Source organism: Aptenodytes patagonicus, chromosome 4, assembly GCF_965638725.1.
Source record: "Aptenodytes patagonicus chromosome 4, bAptPat1.pri.cur, whole genome shotgun sequence".
NCBI classification, from domain to species: Eukaryota; Metazoa; Chordata; class Aves; order Sphenisciformes; family Spheniscidae; genus Aptenodytes; species Aptenodytes patagonicus.
The window spans coordinates 76,662,261-76,689,824 of NC_134952.1; the positions used below are offsets into that span (position 1 = coordinate 76,662,261).

Consider the following 27,564-nt stretch of genomic DNA (forward strand, 5'->3'; position numbering starts at 1 on the left):
ATAAGCAAACCACATAGATACTTTAATGCACGTTTCTGAAACTGCAGATTTAAGCTCCAAACATTGGTAATAAGGGAGCAGTTTCTCTTTTCATAAATAGAAAAAAAATTACTATTGCTTCCAAGCACTTTTTGTACCAAAAGTGACACGTGTATTCTTTCTTCATTTTAAATTTACACCAGGAAAGAGAAAAAAAGGTAGAATGATTAAAATTAAAGCAAATCTTCAAACTCGTAGAAGCATTTTTCTTTGCAACTAAGAACTCCGTTTTTTCGGATGCAATAAATTTACTAATCAAGGACATGCCAACTGCATATTGCAGTGAGAAATTTATTTGGAATGGAGGAAAGCATTCTTACTGAATAATTTTGACAGGGAAAAAGGGCAATCTCTGTATACGTTTACACCTACATTCCTGAAAACAGGAGTATCAGTCACGCTACCCGTTCAAAACACTTTTCACATCTTTTATTGGTTTCCCAAACTCAGAAGTTAAGCAGAGGTTAGAGTGATATGAAAGTGCAGAGGCCCTACCTAAGTCACTGGTAAGAGGGGATCAACCTCCTGTTTCCTCTTTCTCTCGTACAGGTGTTAGAAGATAAGGAAGCAGACGTGCAGGCTAGTCAGGACTTCAGGAACACTGCAATACTGCAGCGCAGGAACCTGAATAGACCGGGAAAAAAGCAGGAAACTGATTAAGAGTTGGGGGGGGGGGCAAAAAATCAGTAAAGGTGACCAGTAATGTGGCAGCTTGAGAAGTTTTTGTACACACTTGTTTTGCTAACTTGGTGGTAGTAGAAGGCTTACTGTATACTTCATGGGATGGACTGGGCCTGAAGAGCCTATAAAAAGCCTTTACAGTTGCCTAAGACTCACCCTTAACTCTGTCCACTTTGTATCACCCCTCTTGTTACTTTCTAGCAGGGCAAGTCGGACTTCCTTGGCAAAACTCACAGTACTTTCTCCCTTAAGAGCACAGCATTTTAAAATACTCGTATTTGAAAAAGAGGCTGATTTACACTACATGAAACCAAGAGAGTAACAATCGTTACGAGCTACTTCACATTTTAAAGCTTATGTTTCATCTTGTGTAGAAGCATCCAAGTGTACCAGGAAACACTGCAAATTACAGGATTGCATAATACAGGAGCATTTTACTCATGTAAGTTTTTAATGAGGAATTACATGCCTATAGACTATATGAACCTCCTTTCAATGACTGTATAACTTATCGTTACAGCCAAGCTGACAGAGAACCTGACAGTTTAAGATAAAGACGCTTCCCTGCCCAACCAACCGTAATTAAGATCAACATTTTTAAAAAAGCGACACAAGACACAAACAATTAAGATAAATAAAAAAAATATTAGCTACTTCAAAATGTTTGCAGCTACCAAGCAAAAATAGCATTCCAAGGATCCAAGGATTTTCACTTTCTAATCTACTATTTAAAGATTATCTATACACATGCATATGACATTCCAGTAAGAAAAAGCAACAAGACTCCATTCCTTCATGTAATGGTACCTTTTTGCAGACTTTCTACAGTAACACAACACAAGTGATCTATCCTTGCTTAAAAAAATTGCTGAGCAGTCACTTTTGAGGGGAGTGTTTTTCAGACTTGGGGGGGGGGGGATCACAAAAAGCTCCATTCGACAATGATCAGCTGCGTTGTTCTAGATGGTAACCGGCACGTAGGTGCCAGGAGAGAACCATGTAAACAAAACACTAAAAAAATTTACCTGGGTTACTCACGGATAACACACCAGCCCTAACCTCTCACTCTGTCCTGAGCCTTTCCTTTCAAATGTAGACAAAACGCACTACCTGCTCTGTTTGTCTTCCTCACGTTTTGACAGTAACAGTATTAGTATGCAGAGGCGTTACCACGACCTTCACTTTTCAGGCAGCATAACTGAACACCAAAATAAAATTGATTGCATCTTGGTTGCTGGGTACAACTGGCAGGCTTCAGTCACTCTGACTGCTCCAATTCCACAGAGTAAGCCACAACAATTTCCCAAGACTTTTTTTTTTTTGCATATAAACGTCATCAAGACTCAAAGATGCACCTGCCAGTAACATTTACAGCTATCCGTTCAAAGCAGCCTTTCAGCTAGCATGTGATATTCCCATTCAGATGACAGACTGCTGCAGATGATGAAATGGCCTCCTCTTCTCCTGGCAGCGGCACTCCGAAACCCTACCACCACCTTCCCACCTTGCGAGAGCAACCATCGACAGCAAGGGTGATTTTTTCAATTACTGCTGGACAGTCCTACAATATGCTCTGAGTTTATTACGGTACAACACACCCTTGCTTGGAATACGGCAGCAAGCAGGAAGAAGTGGTGCAGATTTTGGACCCTGTTAAAAGTAGAAGGGGTTTTAAATAAGTCCAGGAAATTCTAGCACAATGAAGCCACTGAAAAGTATAAAATTGGAATCACAACGGTATCTTAATTAGATGATAACAAGCTTATTTTCTTTACTAGGTACTGCATGTAGAAAAACATGAAAGCAGTATCACTTTGTTATGTGAAGCTTTTATCTTGTACTGTAGATTAACCGCTCTTCTTGTGCTACAGTACAAGTAGGAATAAAAAGGATCACAGGATGACAGTGAGATGCATTGTGAATTCCTGTTAACAAGAAAGAAAAAAGATCACACCTAACTGTTTTTTTAGGATTTTTATTGAAAAACATTAAAACCAAAAAATGATCAAGGTCAGTTTTACAATAAATTTAAGACATACAGAAAGGCTTACCTGCTATTTGGATTTAGTGCAGGAACCTTATTCCAATATTTTTCTCATGCAATTGCTGGATTAAAATCACATTCTCATTTAACATCAAAATGGATTATTAATAATGCTTTCTTAGGATTTAACCTTAAAATCTGGTTTAAAAAGTCAATTTTCCAAAGGTTAAAAACATTTACACAGCAAGATTCCCTCCTTCGCAGACCAGCTAATAGCTTCCTGTGTCTGGTAACTGGCAGAAATAGACCACAGAGCTCATTTTTCCTTTTTGTTATTCTAACCTGAGAAATTTCTTAAATGCTGCTTACTGGGCTTTCAGATTTGGCAACATTACTTTAGTTATGTAGCTAAGTGTGATTTCTCATTCCTGTCAGAGACCGGTCTTTCACTACTTATCCCAAAAGACACTGTCACCAACAGGAGTTACATTAGCATAAATCTGCTTCTGTGAGTAGTATGCTCTTTTGGCAAGTTAAACCTTGTTAGTAACATCATCAGAACACTAACCTCAGGATGTCAAGTTCCCATCAGTTGTGTAATTTCTAGTATTGTGCACTTTCAAAATGTTTACTTTGGCACGTTATACTTTGTAGCGTAGAGAAGTTGATTTTTTTTGGTGCTTACTCCCCGCCTTACAAAATCTGTCTTTTCTCTCTTCCATTTATTCAAGCCCTCTCCCTTGCCACCAGTTATCTCCCTTTCTCATAGCTGCAACAGAAACAGGACATAAAGCACACAAATACATTTAAAATGGGAGATCTAAAAAAGTTGGTGAACAGCAGACAATGGTCTTGTAAAACACTCTTAGTCGATGAATGAGCTTGTAAAACGTAAACCCCATAAATCTTTTAGTATAGTATTCAAGCCTTCAATTTTAAATTCGTAAGCTTACTTATATTTGATTTCAAACCTTCCAACAGTGTTTTACTACATTTAAATGTGCTAGTCACTTCACACTTGCTCCCAATATATATATAAAACCAACACTGTCTAAAGAAATGATGAAAAACCACTTGAAACAAGCAGTTTAACTTCCAACAGAACATAACTTCTTTTGCATTTTCAGTAAATTTGTACGTTAAATACTTTGGGTTATTACAAATTGTTGCACTTCAGTTTTACCTGAACTTATCTGATGTTCAAGTGAACCATGATTTCTTCCCAGTTACTAGTCCTGTCCGCCAGACTAAAATTCAAGGGAATATATTTATATAAATTGAGCTTTGTTTGCTTCATACTCTGCCTATTAAAAACCATTACGCTAACCACGGAGATCAACCAAGTGCTTGATTTGAAAGGTATAGAAGTCACATATCCCGAGAAATGGCTGGATTTTTCTGTTTGTTTCTGTGTAACTCTGGTCATTACTGTACTAAAATTCATATTGAAGTGGTTCAGTTTTCACCTTCTCTGCAAACTAGCCTCAAAAGAACGTTACAGGAGATTACCACAAAGTAAGATGTGGACAGATACCATATACAGCTGATGCATGACAACCTTTTATTCTACTGTAATTTGCTGGCATTTTTGATCCCAAAAGAGGAAACAACAGACTTTGGATTTTCTTAAATGTGTCCACAATCCTAATTTTTTTATTTTCCATCCAATTAAAAAAACAGTGTTGAAAAATAAGGAGCTAACCTAACTGTTTTGATAACCCTTAGTCTCACATACATTTTTAATATTATACAGTGAAACTGTATTTTGCATATCAGCGCTGAGTGCACTTTAAAAAGGACCTCAGTTGAAATATTTCCAACAGGTCTTTATAGCACCATATAATCTGCTGTTGATTTAACCGCCTGGAATCAGACTCTTTGTGCCACCGCTTCTAAAGAAAAATGATTACATTTTTATTTCCTCTAGCATTCTAAAAAAAAAATCTAGAAGAAAAAGTTTATGTTATCCAACTGAATGCATGTAAACAATTAGTTACTAGACACTCCATTTTCACTTATTCCAGTTTTGTGAAACTGATCAATGAATTGCTACATGATTCTTCTGGAATGGCACGGTTTAATTCAGTGGCAGAAAGATCTCATGGACGCATCGAATGCAAATGTCTCTCTCTCACTCTTCATTGAATTTTGAAAGTCTCTTTTTGCAAGATGTGATGCTGCCCCTTCTATTATAGCTCATTTTCGATTCATAATAGAGAAAATCAGTGACAAACACCAGAGGCCGAGCGCCAGCAAAGCCATAGTACAACACAATAGGAATAGCAAGGGGATGAGGAAGCAAGAGGAAACCAAGGTGCCTGGAACAAATTAGAAATACACTAAACGCAAGAGAGCATCTTAGCCCTACAGCAAATTTTACATTCTTTCAATACTTAGATTGGTCTGTTTTCAACTGGTACGCAATTCAGAATTTATTCAGAATTAAAGGAATACACAACGTGATTAAACATGAAGTACATGAACCATTCATGCACTAACAAATGCTGCCATTGTTTTTTCACCGGTAAAGCTGAAGCAAGTGTGTCAGAATGGCATTTGGTTGAAATGAAAGTAATGCTGGTACTTTATCATTTTTGATAATTGTTACCTACAACGGTCAAAGTCAGTGACCACCTACTCAACATTGCAAGAGGCTTGTTTTCCAAATATGAGTTCCAGTAAGCGGAAGGACAAGTGAGATCAGTCTGAATACATTATGAAGATTTTTAAACTGCGTATTTCTGAAGAAAGCGGTCAAATGCATCATAAATCGCTTGTCTAAAACAAGGAAAAAAAAGATCATTTGTATAATTTGGAAAAGGGCAGATATAAGTGGCGTATTTCCATATATTTACAAATATATTTACAAAGCTATCATCACAATTTCAAAACAGCATTCAATAAAAATGTGATATCAGGTAGTCTTTTCTCCTTCACTTATTTCCAGGATCTCTCACTTCAATCCAGTAGTATATTTATGTTTCAGGAATGAGTGGGACTGTTTACCAACTTTAATGCAAGTGCATATATTCATGGATTAGGAGTTTTCTACTCAAACATGTCAGGAAATGGGTCAGAGACATATGCATAATTTATAATTTTTGAGCAACTGTCATAAAATAAGGCTGAAGTTTTAAATAGCAATAAGCTAGTGGTTAGCATACCTTGACCCAGTATCTTGCTATTCCTTTTTGTTGTTGCTTAGACTTCCTAAATGGGATGTACAGTCTTACTAATTCCTTATATTTTAAAATTAACAGCACAAGTATTTAACTTTTAAAACTAGGGAACTGCATTTATAGAACTGATTTATATTACTATCTTCAGAAAGTCAACATCTAGTATTACTAAGGCAAGAATTCATGCAAGTACTACTCATTTGCAGTCAAGCTTATATTTTAATTCTCATCTTTAACTGTGTGGTTTTTTTAATTCTCAGGAGACAACATTTGCAAAAAGACAACAGCCGCGCAATATGACATAAGCAGTCACTGCTTAAAAAATATTTTCTAGTGTCCAGTGAACAAAATAACTAAAAGCTTTTATAGGAAAACAAGAGTGAGAAGGATCATTCTCTTGCCATTGGCTTACGGAACTATCTGAGCTATGTTGCACCTCATCTTTGCTCATGAAGTGGAAACGCTGTCATTCTCTTTAAATTATTTCAGATCTGGTAACTTGTTCTTCAAAGCAGTATTTGGTATTTGTTGCTTTAGAGTAATTATAGACTTGCTTTTAGAAGAAAAATTATGTGTCTCAAAACTATGGTTTTAAGCTCTCAACTATTTTTAAACTTTCCTGTTTACCTTACCTAAAGAGTCCTTGTTTGAAGAGGTAGGCACTGACATGACCTCCATCCAGATACCTAATTTCACATCCGGGCCAGATTTCTTGAAGACTGCGCACCCCAGTTCGAGGAATATACGCATCCTCCTTCGCTTGTACAACTATGATTAAACTTGGGTCAACTGGAACTAAAGAAAAACAAATCAAAATTGAATTCATCTAAGGTAAGAAATAGAAAGATGTCAGCTGAGATTTCTGTTGTAAAAATGCTCTCTATTTCTAAAAAAAATTAAAATTATTCTAAGCTTTAATAAAATTATCAGAAATTCAATAGAGTAGAAGCTTCGTATACTTTTTTTCCTCAAGGAGAGGAAAAAAGACAACTTTTCACATGAAAGGTCACACAAAGGGCAGTATATGTTCACTTTCTTTTCTGTTTCCTACATGTTTTAGTTACAACATAAAAATCCCAACATATTCTTATATATATTTATTACTCATAACCAGAATTGCACCAATCAGATTACTAACAGGAATAACAACAAAATTATGTTGAGAAAAATAACACCAAAATTATGTTGAACACAGAACGGTTCTCTCTTCAGAAAGAATATATGTGGTAAAGAGTGACCAGACAAGATGTTTGACAATGGGGTGTCAGAAATAATTTAGACCCTCTCCTTTCATATATACTAGATCATGTATAGAGGATATGTAATGCTAAGATAGATTCTAGTCTTCCATTCAATTTTCCATGAAATCTGAATGTTGGGCAGATTTTCTGAAGCTCCTCTTTAGACACACTCCAAGGATACCCTGGCAGGGGATGCAATGTCTCCCAGAGCATGAGGAGACCTGGGAGACAATTGACATGAAGGACTACATCACTTTGACAAGTGCATTAGGATCACAGATCCTCTTAAGTTTCAAAAAGGTCAATGCTTTAGCGAAGTGATACCTGGGTAAGTGTCTAGATAAACAAGAATGTCTGTACTTAGAATAAAGTTTACAGGTTTTTTTCTGTCTACTGAAATAACTTTTAAAGCTTTAAGGAAAGCACTGACCGTTATTTGTCACAAAACATCCCTGGCTAGCAGTGATCTGGGACATTGTCCAAGTCAAGAAATCTACGCTAGTGGAGAAATATTTGGATTTTTTTTTTTTTTTTAACATTTACCAGTGGAGTACTGAATGCCAGAATTAAAAAATGAGGTGGCACAGGGTCTCAGTATCAAGAATGTTTCGACATTCAAAGACAAATCTGTCAGAAACCTGTCTGAAGTCAAAGTATGTTCTAGGACATGTTGAGAGTCCTCAGTGGGCACGCACACAGTTGAACCATTTTGTCTGAATGGACTGCCACAAAAGCAATTCCAAGCCCCCACTCTAGCAAAACCCTTTCAGTCAGCTCTAGGAAGAGATCACTTGTTTGCATTGCCTGCGAGTGGGCCGTTGAAAGGGATTTGTCCTAGATGCCAGGAAACCCAGGTTCATCAGATTAAAGGCTCGCTGGGCTACAGCTCCCTCTATATGCTATGCTTGTCTTGGAAAACACTATATTCGCCAGACCGCATTGTCCCAGAAGGACCTCTGTGCATTTTTACTGGTCACGCTTGTCTAAAAGTATCATTTAAGCTTGGTTCTCAGCTATGTAGGCTACTTTCTATCTGAAGTCAATATCAGATTTCTGCTTTATGAGATTTACTTGAACCTGCTTGAAAAACCTTATTAACAGATTAATTACATCACACAGATGTTTTAGTCTTTTAAATAATATAAATTTGCACTAACTCATATCTGAAAATAGCTGCAGGAAGGCAGAGAAAAAATGAGCAAAGATACTGAAAGGCAAATTTTTAGTTCACGTTATCATTAGTTGGCCATTAAGAAGAAACAGAAAAACAATCAGGAAATGGAGTGGTAAATAGATGCTACTGAATAACATTTGAGATATTTTCATATTTCAGCTAAGGTGCCAGCAGGTTTACACAATGGAGAATGAAGAAAATACCTTTCCTTCCATCGTATTTTATTCAGTTTTCCAAACTGCACATTAAACCAAAGAAATACATACCTGAGAAGTTACCTACATGGGTACATTCATCCATTACTCCTTTCATGAACCTTAAGGATTCTCTCTGTAAAGTGTCACTCTTTCTTCTTTTATTTATCCTGTGTCCTTGTGGGCTGGTTAAGTTTTTATTGCTATTGCTACTGGTTGAAAATGTTTGATTTATGCACTGCATTTTAGGAGCATCTTGTATTAAGAGTCTTTCTGATGAGGCACTTAGAGTACTTTTATTTGTGGTAAAGCTGTGAACAGCTTCTTCAGATACAGTCTTGTTTGAGGAATCAAGGTCGAACATTCTGGAAGTCACGTCCACATCCTCCAGACTGTCCACGCTGTCAGGGAAGTTTTTAACAAAGTCTTGTCCCATCTTGAAAGAATCCGTCTGAACAAAGACAACAGGTCATTTATTAAGGGTTTCTCCTTTAAACCAGTTGGTTAATCTTATTTTTAAGATCAACTCAATATTAAAAAAAGAAAAAAAAAGATACAAACAGCACTGCTCACAGTACTTACTTGCAGCCTGAATGTCACTCAATTAAATCCTGATCATCATAACCTCTTGATAATTTCATTCTACGTTTCTGTCAGCTTAAAAAATGCAGGAAGTACTTGTATATGGTAGCTTATGATACAAATGTTTGTTTTTAATTCTATATTAAACTCTGAATTTATAATTGCAGTTGTTTAAGCTTAAATTTCTGGGCAATAAACATATGTGACCCAGTCTAATGTTAGGTTTAGGACCGAAAAATCTACTAAAAATGTCTCTAAATACTAGGAAGACACAAGCTGAACATCTTGAAATGTTTCTTCTTTTCATTTTGTCTGCTGCATCAGCGTCCTGGAGTGTATTTCACTTAAAAATGGCAAGCGCCTAAGTAACTATCTCCACCACAGCCCCTCTTCTCCTGTCGTAAGATATTTGAAAAAGGACTGTCACAAAGCAAAGAATCTTAGGAAAAAAGTTATTATCAGAATTGGCTAGAAGACAGTGTTGCAACATATAAGCAATTCTCCAAAAGTTATCACTCCAATCTAAAAGAGCGATGAGGCAACAAAATTCCCCTTGGGAAGAGTCTTTCAACCCTAGTCAAGAAGAGTCAAGAAGAAAGCAAAAAAAATATGCAAACAATAAATCATATTTTGTAAGGAGCAAGAAGCTAATTACAAAAGTTCTACCTCATGTTTAACCCAACCGCCTGTGCAATAAAAGTCTAAAGCTGAGGGAGGGCTAGCATCACACACAGAAACAGAGAGACCTAGCACTCTAAACAAACTAGAAAAGTAGCTTAATGTTGATACATATTAAAAAATCATGGGTTTATATTTACATGCCAGGCTATTGGTTTTCCAGACTATAAAGCCAGTTACTGGGAAATACTATCTACAGTTTCAATGTTTTGATTAGATTAATTTTATGTTGCAGATTACACTAAGTGTGGTCACAGAAAAAAACTTGTAGCAAGGGCTATACTTAACACACATTATACAACCAAAATATTAATTGCTGTTTTTCAGAAGGTTTTCCTTCAAAGATTGAATTTATCTAAAGAAAACAACAGGCAAACATTTTAGCTAACAATTGGCTACTTTTACTGGAAGCAAAAAGAAGTTACATTATTTGTTAGATTTGCACATGTAAATATTAGCACATAGGGAAAATGAACTATACTTACTCCACAGTATTCAAGCATTTGAATGATTTCTTCTTCATAAACAGTTTGTGTAAAATACTGTTTCTCTAGCTCTCTCCAGTTCACTGCCTTGCTCAAAACACCCTGAGATTATAAACACAAGCATCCAGTACACAAGTAAAACCCAGAGATCATTCTAAAATAATGATATACAGAGAAAATTGATCTGTTCCTCTCTGTGACTTGATTTTTCCAGTGGAATTCTGCCCAGGTTTCCAGATAACCCTTAGAATTATTGTAATCAAAGCATAAGCACATATTATATCACAGGACATGGAAACCCACCTCCCTTTAAAAAACAAACAAACAAAAAAAAAGGAAAAAAAAAGAAAGCAGAAAACAGTCCCACTTAGGGTTTACACACATCTAGACTGGGCTAAACCAATGATGGGTGTCAAAGCCAGTCTACTCATTCACCTACCCCGGCAGCAGTAGTGAAAACAGGTACCCCTCATGGTAGTAGCAGCATTATTACCCAACTATTTAAGCCAGGCTTTGAGCAGAAGAAAATGTGTTTTCATGGCTTGCTTCTTCACCTTCCCACATTCAGACCAGGACTCTAATCATTGTCCCACAAACCAGCCCCAGCCCCTAATTTGGTACACGACCCACCGAAGTAGCTCAAAGCTACCTTCCTTATCATGCGTTGTATATCCTGAGCAGGAAGGGTGGGTTTTGCCACTAACAGAGGCCGAAGGGGGATGGAATGCCTTAACTGAAAAGGTGAATGTGGCCAACCCAAACCTTTTAACTTAGATATCTGATTACATTCTAGTATATTAACAAAAATATATCTTAATTACCGTAGTAAAGACTGCAGAAGCTGTTGACCAGGAAAGACACGGAATCAATGGCAATGGCTTAGGCCAGTTTGTCACTGCCAGTGAAGCCATCTAGAATCAAAGGCACTTATTACATATCTTAATATTGAATTCATAATATGGTAAAAAGAACTCTCTCACCTTCAATTTGTTTATACAGTATCAAACAAATACGCAGTGCCCAAGCAGTTAAGGACTGTGGCAGCTGGATATACTTTCACCTATTTAGAAGACACAGCCTCTTCTTCAGTGATCTCCCTAACAACAAACATTGCTCTGGATAGGACTAATTTCAAGGCTGAATGGGTTTTTGTTATAAGAATTCCCAATGAAATATTTATTCTGACCTTTTCGTTGTTTAAAACCATCAAAAACATCTATAAAGCCTTTTCAACAAGCTCTTGCAAGCTTATTTCAAGGCAAAATGAAGGCAATCCATGACAAGGACTACTTAACATGCTATACTTTTTAAATTTGTATACTGGAAACAAAATGTGGAGAAGTAATTCAGCATGTTAAGTGGACTCTTTTTCTGTCCTTTAAAGTTTAAATTATTACTTTTACATCAGTACTCAGAACACATTTTTGTGAATATTCTGTTTATCCCAGAAAAAAACAGAGCAAAGAAGCTCAACGTACAGAACTTCCCTATATGGTATGTTCTTGACAAGTTTTATTTTATTGCTCTAAACTGAACTACAGCATAAACGCCTTAATACAAAATACCCCATGTCTGTGCCAGATGTTCTAATAAATGGATTTATACAACTGAACTGTAATTCTATTCTAACTATTTTTTATTTATAAAAAGCTACAAGAACACCACATATCTATGTTCTGATAGCCAGAAAGTCTGACTTCTTTCTTCTTAGTTCCAGATCTCCCCATCAGTAGAACTAAATTAATGCTACCTACCTTCCATTGTAAAACATATTCTATAGATGATCAACGTCAAATATGATTTATTTCCCTGGTTTTAAATTGTACCTGAAGTCCTGTAAGTAAGTCAGGACTAGCCAAAAATGTATCTTCCTGGACTAAGAAAAAAAATTTCAAAGGAGTTTCCAAACTCACTCTCTCAGATCTTGCCTCCTTCTATACCCATGCTGTATACGACCATTGGTATAGGATACAGTACTCAGTTATTCCCATAGCATTTGCACAGCATTTGAAGTGTCCTGCACAGTTAGTGGTGCATATAGCAGCTTGAGAATTCCAATCCAACTTACAAATAAGACAGGGGAGACATGTTTAACACAAAAGTTGTTGTTCCAGCAGGGTGATGTTTATGTAAATCAAAGGTGCTTTGTACGTTTACAACATTTAGAGTCATAAAATTCTGCTTTGGGGGAAAACTATTTTCCTTTCAGTAGACACTACCATTACCAACATTATTTACTTAGCTCCTAACAACAAACAAACAACGATCAGCAAAACAGAGGTATGTTGTTTTAATAAGCTTTGCACCTAGGTCTCACAGACCAATGGTTATCTGTAGAGATACCAGTGGGTATCTGTATATTACAAGCAGTAATATTTTAACTGTGTGCTAGTCTTTCAAGCATCTTACTAATACATTTCTGTTTTAGTTTGAATATGCACAGTGTCATACACAAAATGTTATCCACCTCACCACAGAAATCTCCAATCGATACCAATGATTGGGGAAAAAAAGATGAGTTAAGAACAGAACTGACACCAAAAGTCACCTCAATTACAACATGCCTACAAAGAGGAGGCATTTCACATAATGCATTCAAACACAAAAGTTTAAGAAAGAAGAATGGAGGAAAAGAGGGAGAACCAGCAGTTGATCGGTACAGGCCTTCTTTCAGAAAACATTTCTTCCCCCACCCCCCTTGCGGAAAAAAAACATAATTATGTGAGAAGCTTATATTCTTATTAAGCCTGTCAGGAGATGGCTGACAAAGGGCTCTATGGTTTGTCAGTACTTATTGAGGATTATACTAATTCAGCACCACAGAACATGAGAATTGCCAACAATTTGTTGGCAAAAAACTCTAAATGTTTATTTTAAAGTAATTCTGAGAGGAACACTATAAAACAAATTATTTCCATATGCTAAATGATCAAATGAGAAGTTAAACCAAAAATTACTGAACAGGAAATATAAAAGCTTACATGTCCTCCCATGGATATTCCAGTCATCCCTAGCGGTCCATAGCCTTCTCTCTCAAGCCAGTGCAAAAGAGCTGCCGATTCTAGAACAAGAGCTCCTCCCATCACAAACAGGTCCGAGACATTTTTTAAACATGACCGTCTTTTCTCCCCAGAAAAGGAAAATATAGGATTTATTTTCTAAGATTAGACTTTGACAGTTCTCATCATTCTATACATACTTTCATAAAAAGCCTGATCACAATCCCAGAGAATTTTGGAGCTGAACTCCTGTTGATTCAACAGGAGAAAAAGCAAGTCCAGATTCTCTGGCACTTGTACTTTTTCATCTAAATGAGGACTAGAAATAGACACCTGCTAAGCTTCTAATGTAATATCACTGACAGCCTGGTCTTCTAGAAACAGATATTACCAACATTAGAATCTCATTAGTAGTAATCTTGTGTCCTGTAAAGTTATAACGGATCTTTTAGAAATAGAATCAAAGTGATACAGTCCTAGACATACACTATCTCATTTGCAGAAACAATCCTTTTTTCTTTTTTTTTTTTTTTCTTATTTACCTGTTTTACATCATTGAAAAATTGCACACAACATTTGAAGAGCAATCAGTATGTCAGCTTTGGAAGCACTCATCAGTGTCACTGTAAGACTGAAATTGTAAAGTGGGAAGTTTGTCACGGTACTGAGAAATTCATGTCGTGTACTGCAAAGCATTAAAACACAGAAGAAACAAATGTACAAAGCTATTCAGCTGAACCTTCAGAGGGACTCTAAAAAGTGGGGGGGAAAAAAAAAAAGTATTTTACAGAGCAATTAATACACCTCTAATTTGGGGAGGGGGACCGTGTATTTTCAGTATCACACAGTCAGGTTACAAAAGGCTACTGGCCTCTTCTGCCAGCGTACAATCACATTTGAGACACTGAAGCACAAGGATGAAGCTTACTGTGCAAGCCACAGGAGAAATGAACGTAGCTGCTGCAGACCAGTATTTATAGGCTAATGTAATTCTTTCCTACAGCTTTGTTATGAGATTCCTCAGCCCTCTCCAGCTGCTATATTTATTAAACACTGTTACTAGCAAGTTTAACTAAAACCACTGCGGCTGGTTTGTAACCTTGTATCGAAGAGTGACAACTACTGCTTGGGGTATTAGACTGCGCACTCCCCTTTCAAAGAATCCTTCTCTACATCAGGCATATACTAAGCAGTCAAGCTAGACAACTGAGAACGGAGTTAGAAACACCCTTGCCAAAATCTTTAATTTATTCCTCTGCAACAGATCCTTTATTGCCTGCAACAGTGGGAAAAAAAAACCACCAATGGATGTATTCCAGCACACACTCTCTCCTGTCACTTTCCTGTAATCTTACACTTCTAAATGCGATAATAAATATATATATATATGTTTAAGCAGTTTTCCTATCAAAGAAGCAATTTTACAACAATCATCTTAGTCAGTAAACGTAATTAACTTTCTTTAAAAAAGAATGTTCTATGTCAAAATAAATTCAGCATCTGCTTTGAAAAAAAAACCTAGAAACTATTTTTTAATTAAAATTTTCTCCTTAAAAGTAATTTTTTTAAGCTTTTGGATTTAGGAAATCCAAATGCTGAAATCTAAATAAAATCTAGAAAATCTAAAATGCTGTAGTGTGAGACAGTGCTCCTGGGGAAGTCCTAATAGAAAGGACAGGTTTAAAAATAAATCACCTTCTATGCGTCTTCTACTCATGTTAAATCTCCAAGTTAGGATTAAAAAGGATTAAAACACCAACTCATATTTGGACTTTAAGAAATATTGGTAGACTAAAACCACACCTTTGCCTCAGACGCATACCTTGTTGAATTCTGTTTATACTCCAGTGGTTCGGAAAATGTGAAAAGCAAAAAACCAGGACCATCTAATTAGGCTTCTAAATTCACATTTAAGAAACTGACTGAGGGAGGAAATCCTGTAAATTACTGAATATTGCATAGTTTCCACTCACTAACAAACAAGCAACACCAGATTTATTTACAGGTCTGACTGTAAATCCTTAAAGTATCTTGGAAAAGCAAAATCTTCGCAATTATAACAGGAAAATACACTATCTGACCAAAGATTATTCACAGTTGACTGAAATATAATTGCAGCATTTGTACATGCACAGCTGTGAATCAGGAAAATAAACTGGTACTCGCTTGCATTCACACAGCTTGCTTGCACCTCACTCTATACTGCAACTTCATCTTGTGCAAACTTTCCCAATCGCTGTGATCTCTTAACACAAAAAATGACAAAGCAGTCTAGCAAAGGGTACACAATTTCACAATAGCAGGTTACAAGTGGTCCATGCTTGGGATTTTTTTTTCCCTTAATAAGTTATCAAAGTTTATACTACTTTGAGCTTCTTGAGAAAAAAAAAAAAAGTGGTATTTCAAAAAGACAGTAGCCATGAATGTAATGGTAATACTTACAATTGATCCTTAGGTTTTCTACAGCCATGTAGAAGACTCAAGTTAAAGAAAGTAAAAAATTTCTATATAAAAACTGGGTATTGAAACAAAAAATAAAGTAAAATAAAACAAATCACATACATTAAATTCCAAATGTTTAACTGGAACTAAATCAAGTTAAATGTAGTTTGATGATGTAGTTTGCAACGTAAGATTTTACTTTTGTCAGGCATATGAGTAGGAAAAAAGCGTAACCAGAGATCCTATTTAATAAAACAGAATAACAGTGTTATAGAAGTTACTGATGAGTTGATGACAGGACAGAACTTAGGTGGTTTTTTTTTAAAAACAAATCTTAAATGGTAGCAGTAAATTTCTCAAAAGTACCTGAGGTACCAAAGGGTTGCATTTGAGAAGGGAAGGCAGGAGAGGCAACTTTCTTTTCTGTCATTAATACATCCAGAAGCCACACAGTATGATGTAGAATGAACGCATAGTTTTCACTCTGTCATGGCTAAAGGAATCATATCGGTACTTTGATCAGTACACAGCTTCATATCAGAACTTCTACTCTAATGACTACAGTAAGAAGCTGTAGAAGACATTTTCAAAAAAAATCAGAAAAGCAATACTTGGTGTAAAAGTAGCATATTATATTAACTGTGTTCCACATTCTGTTTCATGCAATGGTCATACTTTGCTCTTTGCTTCTCTCCACTGAAAAATCCACTGGAAATTGATCCACAAAGTAGATATTATACCAGTGTGATAAGGCTTCTACCTTCTGGAGAGAACGTTAAGAATTACTGTCGTGCTTTCCACAAAAGGATATAATAAGGATTTTCTAGCAATAGGGAAGCCATACAGGCCTCTTTAATCATTGGGCGTGCCATTAATGTGCGTCTCCTCCAGAAGTGCTAAAGATAAGATGTACAAACATATGTTAAGATAAAATCTGATTATTTAATTTCTCGATAACAATCAATTTTACATTTTACATACTCACATGATCTCCAGTGCCTGCTAAATGAATGCACACAGGTCTGTGCTTGCTATTCCATCTTCTGGGTATGATGAACTGAAATCTATGAGAAACAAACACCTATTTTAGCTAAGTAAGTATATCTATTTACAAGCTGTGCCAGTGAAATTAATCTAAAAAAAAAAAAAAGACAGAATAAAGTATTTTCGTAACCCATGCAGGCAAACTGCCAGCGATTCAGCAATGCAATTTTTCATAAACACATCCAGCAAAGAAAGGAATCCGAAAGTAGGACAGAATAAATGCCAAACAAGAAAAGGAGCCAAGCTGAAAGATCATGTTCCTAAAAAAGACCACTACCTCATCATCACAATTTAAATTTTGCAGAGTGGAGAAATGGAACTTCAGATGAAGAGCAGCCTAAACAAGTATGATTAGCTCTCCTAGGCAGCATTGCTGTTTTTCTCCTGGGGGCACAACAGCTGAAACTGGAGATTAAGATGAGCAATATATTTAAATTTTAAAACAAAAAATCAAAAATCCAACATACAAACCATGAAACTATTCTATACATCCAACGTCAATCACTTAATGTCTTCTGCTGCTACTCAAGTTATTTACTGTCTAACTAGTGGGAAAAAAAAATCACTTCTGAGCCACTAGTATTTTCCCCACAAGATGGAGCACTGTTACCTACAACAGTGTTACACTTCAGGAAAAAAATATTCACACAATGCACAAAGATCCTAAAGGAAATTTATAGGGCATTCCAAAACTGTAACAATACTGTCCAATGTAACAATTAGCATAACTTGGTTACAAACTGTAAGAGAACATAGATAAGGAAACAATCAGTATACCATATTTTCTAGTATGGTACTAATTAGTCCAATAATGTTAAGAGACAGTTTCTTTCTCTAACCAATGGAGAGATGGAAAAGAACTGGTATTTTGACTATCAAACTTTTTCTGACATTCCTTAGTGTTACATTACCACCCAGTAATATTGATAAAATTGACAATGCCAGTATCAACTTGAGCTGACAAACTTCTATGTTTAATTTTTAAGTTATTAAACAAGGCTTGGAAAAACAATTCCATCATGAAAGTTTAGCTCAAAACTAAAAGCAAACAGAAATTATGCTCCCTTTCCAAACCCACTCAACTGCAAAGCAGCGTTAGTGTGAAACCAGCAAAAATGCCATTAGGTATGTTCTGACTCTTAGGGATCATCCAGCTTTTTGTGGGGATGCTTTTTTTTTTGGCTTGCCAAGTAAGAAAGGCACCAGATTCTCTTGCTGCAATTAAATGAACTCACTACTTCAGTACACACACAATATTTTTGTATTCAATGTAAATGGAAGGCTGAAATGGTTCCTTCAAATACAATGTAACATGCTTCTTTCATATAAACAGCTTCTCCTGCTATGCATAAAACAAACAACTACTGTCCTGGCTATAGTATCCTTCATTTCCAGCATCCTGCTCATTTGGAAAAAAAAAAAAAATTTTAAAAACCCCAGGGTATTCCATAGCTTTGTGGAATATGATTTCTACACTCAAAAAAAAAAAAAAAAAGTCCCCTAGCAAAGGACATACTTTGCTAGGGGACTTTTTTTTTTTATTTATACACAGATTAAACTATCACATGAATAAGATTTATTTTAACTTTTGAGATCAAAATCTACTTCAACATATTAGTACAAAAAAGTTTGAAATATTTCATAGATAATTTGTGTTACAATAAATTAGCTTCACAATAAAACTACTTATAGACCATTCTTATTTCTCTGCAGTACCAGTTTCAGAAAGGAAATACCACTTGGTTTCTCTTACCTTGCTACAAGAGATTCGACTGGCAGGATACCTGGGACATAATGAGCCAACGGGGAAATGAAGTGCCCCTCAAGGATTTTACAGTCGGATTGCTCCTCAACCTACAGAGAGAATGGGATGATAGCAGTGTATTTCGTATCAGTGTTTAGCTTGCTCTGAAAGCCAATCTCTTAAAGTAGAAGAATTTGTTATGGGATAAAAATGTACTTAAAAAGCCCCAAAGCTGAGGTCTATTTCAAATATAGGGATACACGTTGTCAACACAGTCAAAACATTTGTTTCAAACTTTGCTTTTATTAAATGACCTATTAAAGGAATCAAGGAATAAAGTGTAATGCTGTCCCATTTTAAATAACTTCCACAACACATACTAAGTTTCGAGCATTTTTTGAGCTTTAAGATCTGACATCCCACCCCATCAATTATTGTATTACTGGGGAAAAAATAAAACAGTATCTGTGCAGCCACCACTTTATTCTCTGTTTTCTTCCATTCTCTGCTAGTAGCCAATGTGACTGCTCATTTTCCCATTTCACATTTCCCATTTCACCTTCCAACCCATTTCACGTTTTTGCCATTGCCTCCTAATTCTATCCACAGCAGCTCAATTAAAAAAAAAAATTCAAAACAGCAAACATTATTTAGCTTGCCACAGCATTCACCACCAGTGCATTTATTTGACTTTAGAACTACTCTTCATTTCTGACCCCCTATTCACACTGTCTAGATTGAAAAATCTTCAGGGCAATGATTACTTCTATCTGCACACCTCACTTGGAAGCACAGAGCCTCCTTTTTCCAATCAAGAGCATTTGAGAACTCACACTACACTGATTTCTTTTGCTTCTGCAGCCTCACTTCCTCTTCCCTCACAAATAAATTCTAATGTCCTTTTCCTGATACAGAGCAACCAGAAACACCAGTGAGGTCAGTTAATACCTCCTGTTAGAAAACTGGTAAACAGCAAAAGCTAACTGAATATTGTCAGAGGTGCGTTCACCACCCTGTCTCTATGTACTCCCTAACTCAAGTCCCCAGTTGCCAATCCCAGAAGCAAGTCATGCTGTGGTAACATCAGACATCAGGAAAACGTAGATTGACATGACACCAAGATTCAATTCTTCTGTCCTAGAAAAGCAGCCTGGTAAGTACTAAGTTGATTTCACCATCAGAAAAATAAATTTAGTTAAACTGCATCATCTCTTGCTTTTAAGTACCTTGTCAATGAACACTGGGTAATCTTTCGAAACCAGCGTCTGGCATTTTTCCCTGTTTCCAATAATCTTTCTGAATTCAAATATTCTGTTGAAAGGAAACAAGTAGAGAAGATTCAACTTTTAATCTAAAAAAAAAGAGAAGATAGATATAAAAAAAAAAATTTCAGGAGCTAAAGTAAGCCACAAAGAAAACAAAGTTATGAAGCCAGCTTTGCATTTACAGATTAATCAGGCTACCATAGGGTAGGTATATAAGAATGTTTTTAAGTTAAAAAAAAAAAGGCTCAGGTACATAGCTTGCGGTTGCACAGCTCTTAAATAGTATTTTACACCTGATATGTTGAAAACTTATGTAATTTTTCAGGGCCCAATTAAGACATAGCAACCTCCTACACTTACACATCCTTGTAGCCACATTGGGGCAATACAGACTGAATGGGTGAAAAACAGGCTGGACCACCAGCATCAAAGTGTGGTTGTCAATGATCTGAAGTCTAGCTGGAAACACTTAGGGAAGTTCATGAATGACACAAACTGGAGGGTAAGGTTGATAGCCAGAAGGTAGGGCTAGCATTCAGAGAGACCTGGATAAGCTGGAGGAACAGGTCAACAAACATCCTAAAGCTCAACAATAAAACTGGAAAATCTTGCACCTAGGACAGAATAGCCCCATGCAACAATCCAGGCTGGGAACTTCCCAGCTAGGTAGCAGCTCTACAGGAAAAGGCATGGGGTTTCTGGTGGACAGCAAACTGAACATGAGTTAGCAACACATCCTTGCAGCTAGGAGGACCAATGGCATACCCTCTGCATTTAGCAAGAGGGCAGCCAGCAGGTCAAGGGAACGGGGTTTGCATTGCCTGGGGAACAGAAGGCTAGGGGGCAAATCTAGTTGCTTTCTTCTGCTACCTAAATGGGCTGCAGAGTCTTACAGAGAAAATGAAAGAAGACTCTTCTCGGAAGTATACAGTGAGAGGACAAGAGGCAATGGTTGTGTGTTGCAACATAAGAAATTCCTACTGGAACACAGTGAAAGATTTTTTTTCACAGCGATAGTGGTTAAGCACCGGAAAAGATTGCCCAGGGGAACTATGAATAATCTCCACCCTCAAGGGACTTTCAAAACTCAAATGGATGAGGTGCCAAGTGACTTGAATCAACTAAGAAGTTAGCTTTGTTTTGAATAGGGATTTGGACTAGATGCCCTCAAGTTGGCCCTGCAACCTTAAATACTCTATGCTAAGAATAACTTGCTCATTCTTATGGTTGTAAATACACACAACAATGTTAGCTGACCAACTAAAACATCAGATTTGGGTGGAAAGTACAGAACAGTGTAACAGGAATGATCTGTCCACCTTCCCAACACCACAGAAAACCAAACCAATCGGACAGAAAGAAAATCCAGTTTACCACCATATCAAAAATAGCTCTACTATATAGCCTTTGCTTTTCTTATACAGAACAGCAAGTGCATTAAGTATTTCTGAGAAAACAAGAGTAAAGGTATGAGACGTGACTGTGGAGGGTAAGCTAAATGAAGAGATGTTTTGCTTGATACTAAATCCTCTAAAAATACTGCATTTATGTATTTCCTCTGTAGTGAGAAGGATACCGAAGGCTAAATCTTGCATGTGTTGAGGAATTTCAACTCTCGCTAATGAGTTGAGGATAAAGTATTGGGATATCAACAGTCATCACATCAAGGGTGTGCACATAAAACTTCAGATTACATCTAGGCAGGGTAGTCTGTAATATCAGTGAATCTCAGTTAATGCTTGAAGTATAAGAAATTTAGTCATTTCTTCTAATGGAGCTTCACAGTGATCAGTTTCTAAAAAAAAAAAAAAAAAAAAAAAAAAAAAAAAAAAAAAAAGACAAGGCTGACACTGTTTCTGGCACAATAGGGCTCACATACTAGGGAGTGGTACTCCCTCCTCCCACTAGCCAGTGTGCAGAGTCAGGAGGAGGTGGTATTCTTCCTTCTTCATCCAGGTGAAGCCAGGCTGCTGGGGAACAGCTCATCTTCTTCCCATTCAGGGGCAATACATAGAACAAATTCTTCTTCCACTTTTCAGACCAGCAAGCCTGCCTCATTGTTTCCACCACAGCTTTTGATCTTATGTGAGAGGTTTTTTCCCCACTAAGAAAAAGGAAGAGCCATAGCCAATACCATTATTACTACCAGCAATGCTTCTTTATTGCTGTTCGACATTAGTGTGATTACCCCTATAGACCCCATGCAAGAGAAAAGCCTTGCCTCGTATCGCAATAGCTAACCGTAGAATTAGTCAGAAGTTCCCCTATATAGATAGCAGTTGTGTTGGGGGGAGATGGGGATGGGGGAGTGAAACTTCATCATGTCTCACCAAGAACCTGAAAGTTTTTAGGAGAGGGTTTTGATAACATTAAAATGTCCCATTTCAGATACACACACACGTAACGGAATACAGAAAAGCTGCAATCAAAACAAAACACATTTTTTGCTTATTCCAACAGAATAAACTAAACATTTTAAAAATCCAACATTCTCATTTTGCAGGGAAGTCTGCTACTTAAGAGAAAAATCAACTGAAGACAGACATACAAAGCAATCCAAGTGCCATTTCAAGATGAGATGTTTCACTTGGACTTAAAAACAAAAAACAACCCCCCACATAACTCCACTGCTATCCACAGTGAACAAAATTTTATTTCAGTATTTTTTAAAATTTTCTTTATTGATTTTCAAATACATAAGAATTAGCTTATTAAATGCAGATTTATAATTTCCTATTTAAATACTACACGATGCAGAATATATATATTCAGTCACTTAATTTTTAAACTTCAGAAATTTAAGTGCTCAACTTCCAGGTGTTACTCTTAATAATAACTAATAAAAATTGGCAAATATTTAAAAACTAAGAGGTACTTCCATTTTTTTCTTATTTTCAAGACAGCTAAAAAGAATGAGTTTACTACTTTGGGCTACGAGAGAAACTTCTGATTACATCTTACACTTTTAAAGCTCATTATTATTAAGAAGTCACAGAAAGCTAGCAAGATCCTCTTTAATGTTAAACAGAACAATTCCTCTGTAAAAATTCAGCAAATTTTGTTTTTAGAAAACACTTTCAGAGTATGTGCTGAAGTATGTTATCATACATGCATAAGTGAAAAGTGTAACTGGACACATACACATTCTCTCAAGAAGAGTCTCTTTAAACACAAACATTTAGCAAATCCCTTTAAGACTTCTTTTAAATCCAGTTCCTCCCTTGGTATGGAAACACAAGATTTCCTGAACAAAACAAACTTTAACACTTTTTTTTTTCTTTTTTAAATACAGGATAGTAACAATTGTTGGTACTTCAAGGGTTGTTTTTTTCTTTTAATATAAAGTACTGTTTATGCTGTTATTTTTTAACAAGTCACCTTTTCAGATCCTCTGGCTTTCCCCATCCTCTGATGAAAAGTTTAGTGAGGAGAAGCTTTCTGTACAAGACATCTAATTTACTTACACCCATTAGCAGCAAACTGACATCTAGAAAAAAGAACAGGTAAAAACAAGGCAGTTAAAGGGGTTAACTTGAGTGGCAAGTTCATTGATTGTAAAACAAAGTAGGTTCCTATTCTGGTATCTGCATTAATGAAAAGCCATATAATTTTATTCCAAGAAAGTTAACCTAGAGATTCAGGTCAATTCTTTTCATTTTAAACAAAATACAAAGGCAGTTAATACAAACTCTAGCTTTTTTAGGAAAATGGAATTTAGGAGTAGGAATTTAACATTCCTAATATAACCAGAAATTTATTACATAATTGATGACAAGCCAACTAAAGAGGCACATAAGGTCACAAGAACTACATCTTCAACCAGTCCTAACTGTATTTTACTTGAACCAATAAAACAAAGAGCAGCATTGATCTGTCCTGTCAATACAGCTATGATGGCAAAAACTTTTCAGTCAACGTGGGCTTTCATAGACACATCTCAGAATGGAAGCTTGAAATAATATTTGGTTTTAAACAACTAGAAGACTAGATCTCTAGCTACATAATTATTTGTTTATAAAAAAGAAAGAAAAAAAAAGTAGCTCCAGTCACTGAGGCAGAGAAAGCTTATTTTTGTAAATTTGTCTTCATTGGTGTCTTAAACATATATCCTAACCCTTATTTTATCCATTCCTTTCCAATTTTTGCCAATTCATTTCTTACGGTTTTGAAAATGATGCTCCCACTCCCTTCAGTGAAGAAAACATGCCATCAAAATCCTTACTAGTATCATTTCTCTTTCAGCAAATACACTAGCTCAAATATAGCTAAAGCCAACAACATTTTAGGCAAGCTGAGTGTTGTTTTCAAAACAATACTTACTGAAGTGAACAGGGAGCCACTACTGTGCTCTTCCAGTGAGGAAGGAAGGAAAAAAAAAAGAAAGCTCAAATCTGGTTTCTTGGTCAGCAGGATACAGGTTATTCAATTAAAAAAAAAAAAAAAAAGGTCCAGGATCTGTGTACACCTAAGAACACAACAGATTTAATAATCAAAGACTTGGTTAGTAAGTTACCTTCAACTATTCTCTAGTATTTCCAGATCCCTCCATACTAAATGATCTAAATAACTTCATCACACTCCAAAATAGTGTAACTTAATTAATGGTTTTTGGGTTTTTTTTTTTTTCCTTTCATTTTAAACCAAAGTTCATTTATTCTGCCACACTTTAATACAGTCATTCTTAAAATAAACTTGTCTGAATATAACAAGTTAAAATTCTGGTCAGATTAATGAATACATTCCTTTGCACTTCTAAAAAGCCAATACTTAAGAATCAATATACAGAAAAAAGAAAAATGCTTTAACACCTAGAGCAAGTTACTATCAAAATAGAAATTATAGACTACTTAAGGTACTCGAATACTAGAACAAGCATCCTAGAAAGCCACAATGGTTCTACATTCAGTCATCACAGGGCAGAAATAAATACCTGAAATGACCAGAAAGTCAAAGTGGGGACCTTCTATTTTAACACTGTAGAAAACGTTAGTTCCTACTCCACCAGTCCTGAACAGCTGACTGTGTAATCTTCTTATTCTGATCCATATCTGCTTGGTCTAATAGAATCACAGCCTCAATACAATCTTTTTCCTTGCCCACTCTGGAGATATCCATTGACCTCACATGCTGTTGGGGTGTCAGATGGGAAATGTTTGCAAGCCTCTGCAAGGTCCCTCCTCTGCTTTTTGGAGCAGGTGGACAGTTTCGTATTTTCCTCGTGCTAGAAGAGAACCGGGTGGTGGAGACAGGGACAGCAATACTGAGTGAACCCTCTATGGGTCTGGGAAGACAGTTCAGAGGGAGTACACAAAATCGTAAATCTATGCTGTCAAAAATATACTAAAAATAGATTTGCAGTTCTATCAGTACATTGCTTACCGGTAATCGTGAAAAGAAATTGTAATGAATGTTCTGATGCTTAACAAAGCAGCCTTGCATGTTTTGTTTGGTTGTTTTTTTTGTTTTGTTTTTTTTTTTTTTTTTTTTTTTAAACCTCTCCAAAATAAAAGCCAAATAGAGAAAACACGAAGATGTTGATTTTGCTGTGAGTTCAAAGGCTGGCCTGATGACCTCTCTCTCTTGCACCAAGGGAATGCCAAGACAAGTTTCTAGACAAGTACATTATATTTAAATGCAACATTGATTGAGGTGAAAGGGTTGTCCCATCCTGTCTTCTATTTCATTGATTGAATAAAGACTCTAAAGTAATTCAGGATATTTCAATTAATCAGATTCAAGATTAAACCACTACTGGAAAGAGTACAGGAAACACTAAAACAAAAGAAATATGCCAAGTACTTGAAGTATGTTATATAGAACTCAGAAATATTACTGAGATAAAATAGGCGTCATCCTCCCATTTTGTTTATCTTAGTAACAAAAGGGTAGGACATGCTTCAGTCACTGCCCATCAATGTCTACATGGAAAGGCAATTACAAATACTTTTACTATCAGAAAAGGCGAATCCAGCTGTTGGAGGCTGAAGTTCTATAGCTTCGCAGTAGAAGTAAAGAGTGTGTTTTAGCAGTGAGAGTTTGAACTTGAGAAAAGAATCAGCAGAGCTTGTTTTGGAATGCGACTGGATTTCCACCACTTGATACCACACGTGTCACGTCATGATCCCTTTGTAAGACAGGTCAGCTGGAAGCAGTGACCTGATAAAGATGCTGCATAGTTCTGTAGCCCAAGAAATGGTACCTGTGTTATGAATATTCAATGAGTATATTGCTAACATGGTAAGCTTTACATAATTGTAAGTTGTGAATAGAAATTGTAAGATACAAAGGCACATTAAGAAGTGATCCACTAAAAAAACCCCTACATTCTAAAATAGTATTTTCCAGAGAAGACAACAAGGAAACCTAGCGATAAATTATAACTAGGCTCTTGCTCTAGGAAGAGTGTTTTTCTTTGCTTCCAGAACCCTCATACGGCATATTAACTGCAAGTTTTTGGTGTGTACACCTATTTCATAGAAACAGACACAAAAATTCATCCAAAATCCAACACATAAAAGGTCAGCTCTTCCTTTTTATCCAGTGCATGCAGCTTCAGCTACAAGAACACCACCACTGGAAAGTACATAAAGACTTTTATTAAAGGCCCAGACTACTGCTTCTATACATGAATATGAAACAGCTCCCACCAAGAAGTCAACCTGAAAAAGCCAAGAAGGTATAGCTATTTTAGAAGGCTGAGTCCTTAACTTCCCTGCCCTATTACTTTTAAAAAAAAAAATCTTTCTTCCAATTAAGTCAGGTCATGCTTTTTTTTTTTTCTTTTCCTTCCAATAGAAGATTGCTTAAAAAAAAAAGAAAAATCACAAAAAAGTCACGGCGACGAGTCAGAAACAAGCCCCACAACAATTTCACACGATGGGATACAGAGGAGCCTGCGGATAAACAAAGGGGCCTAAGCCAGAAGCGTCACACCGACCGCCGAGCAGCTCCCTGCCGCTGCCTACCTGCCTTTCCTCCGCTCGCCCCGTATCTGGTTATCCGCGGATGGGAAGCCTAACCCGAACGTTTACTGGCCCGAAGTGCAGGGCTCAACAGACGGTGCCCTGCCGACCCCAGAAGCTGCAGGTGCCCCCCCTCCCAAATCTCACCGGCGGCTTGCGGAAACCCACTCAGGCCGCCGGGCCCACGGCCCGCCCCGAGCGGGACCTGGGCGCTCCCCTGAGCGGCCGCGGGAAGGGGCAGGGGGAGGCGGGAGCCGCTCAACGACCCGTTAACGCTCCGAGGCGCGGCGGGGACACGGACGCCCGCGCTCCCTCGGCCCCCGGCGGCCCGCCGGACATCGAGCCCGTCCCTCCGCGCCAGGACAGGGGTCGGTAGCCCGCCGCGGGGCGAAGCCGCCTCAGCCGGCGGCGGGGACGTGCTCACAGCGCCCTCCGGGGCTGGGCACAGCCGAGAGGGAAGAGCCCCAGCGGGGCACAGCTCCTCCTCGCCCTCAGCGGAGGGCCGCACAGAGACCAACCGCCACTCCCCGGGTGGGTTGGCTGGCGGGCGGGCAGGCGGCCGCTCCTTCCCGTCTCCTCCCGTCCACCCCGCGAAGGTCACTCACCCGACGGCCCGGCGCTGCCGGTGCTGGGGCACCACATGGGCGGGCGGGAAGGCGGGGGGGGGGGGAGGGGGGGGAGGAGGGAAAAGGGCGGGGCCGGCCTCACGCGCGGGCGGGCCCACGTACGCAGGCGCTCGGCGGAGACGCGCGGGAGGCCGCTGGCCCCGCCCCATGCACGTGACCAGCGCTCACCGCCCCTTCCCCGCCCCGCCCGCCGTGTCTCGCGCTCGGCCGACTCCGCGGCCGTTGGCGGCGACCCCGGCCCTCGC

General features: G+C 37.6%; 1 protein-coding gene across 5 annotated transcripts; it reads right to left on the reverse strand.

The window, feature by feature from the left end:
- Positions 1–2,679: 2,679 nt before the first annotated feature.
- On the reverse strand, positions 2,680–27,351 carry ABHD18 (abhydrolase domain containing 18). Of its 5 annotated transcripts, XM_076337242.1 has the most exons (15): positions 27,299–27,351; positions 24,662–24,952; positions 24,052–24,196; positions 23,110–23,218; positions 19,693–19,777; positions 18,476–18,576; positions 16,664–16,742; positions 16,488–16,574; positions 15,679–15,704; positions 13,219–13,357; positions 11,059–11,148; positions 10,238–10,339; positions 8,565–8,943; positions 6,516–6,678; positions 2,680–5,482 (listed from the first exon to the last, which is right to left on the reverse strand). In XM_076337242.1, the coding sequence occupies exons 4-15, from the start codon at positions 23,199–23,201 to the stop codon at positions 5,431–5,433; spliced, it is 1,395 nt and encodes a 464-aa protein (XP_076193357.1). In that variant the 5' UTR covers positions 23,202–23,218; positions 24,052–24,196; positions 24,662–24,952; positions 27,299–27,351; the 3' UTR covers positions 2,680–5,430. The 5 variants fall into 5 exon arrangements, with proteins under 5 accessions (XP_076193357.1, XP_076193358.1, XP_076193359.1 ...); XM_076337243.1 differs by lacking the exon at positions 24,662–24,952; XM_076337244.1 differs by lacking the exons at positions 24,662–24,952; positions 27,299–27,351 and adding an exon at positions 26,841–26,945.
- Positions 27,352–27,564: the final 213 nt, after the last annotated feature.

Excerpts from the sequence above, each read along its gene's own strand:
- ABHD18 (XM_076337243.1), bottom strand. The coding sequence starts at position 23,201 with ATGGGTGTAAGTAAATTAGATGTCTTGTACAGAAAGCTTCTCCTCACT. Across the intron at positions 13,358-15,678 it reads AGAAAACCTAAGGATCAATT|ACGGTCATGTTTAAAAAATG; the intron begins GTAAGTATTACC and ends TGGGGAGAAAAG. Across the intron at positions 5,483-6,515 it reads TTCAAACAAGGACTCTTTAG|ACAAGCGATTTATGATGCAT; the intron begins GTAAGGTAAACA and ends TCCTTGTTTTAG.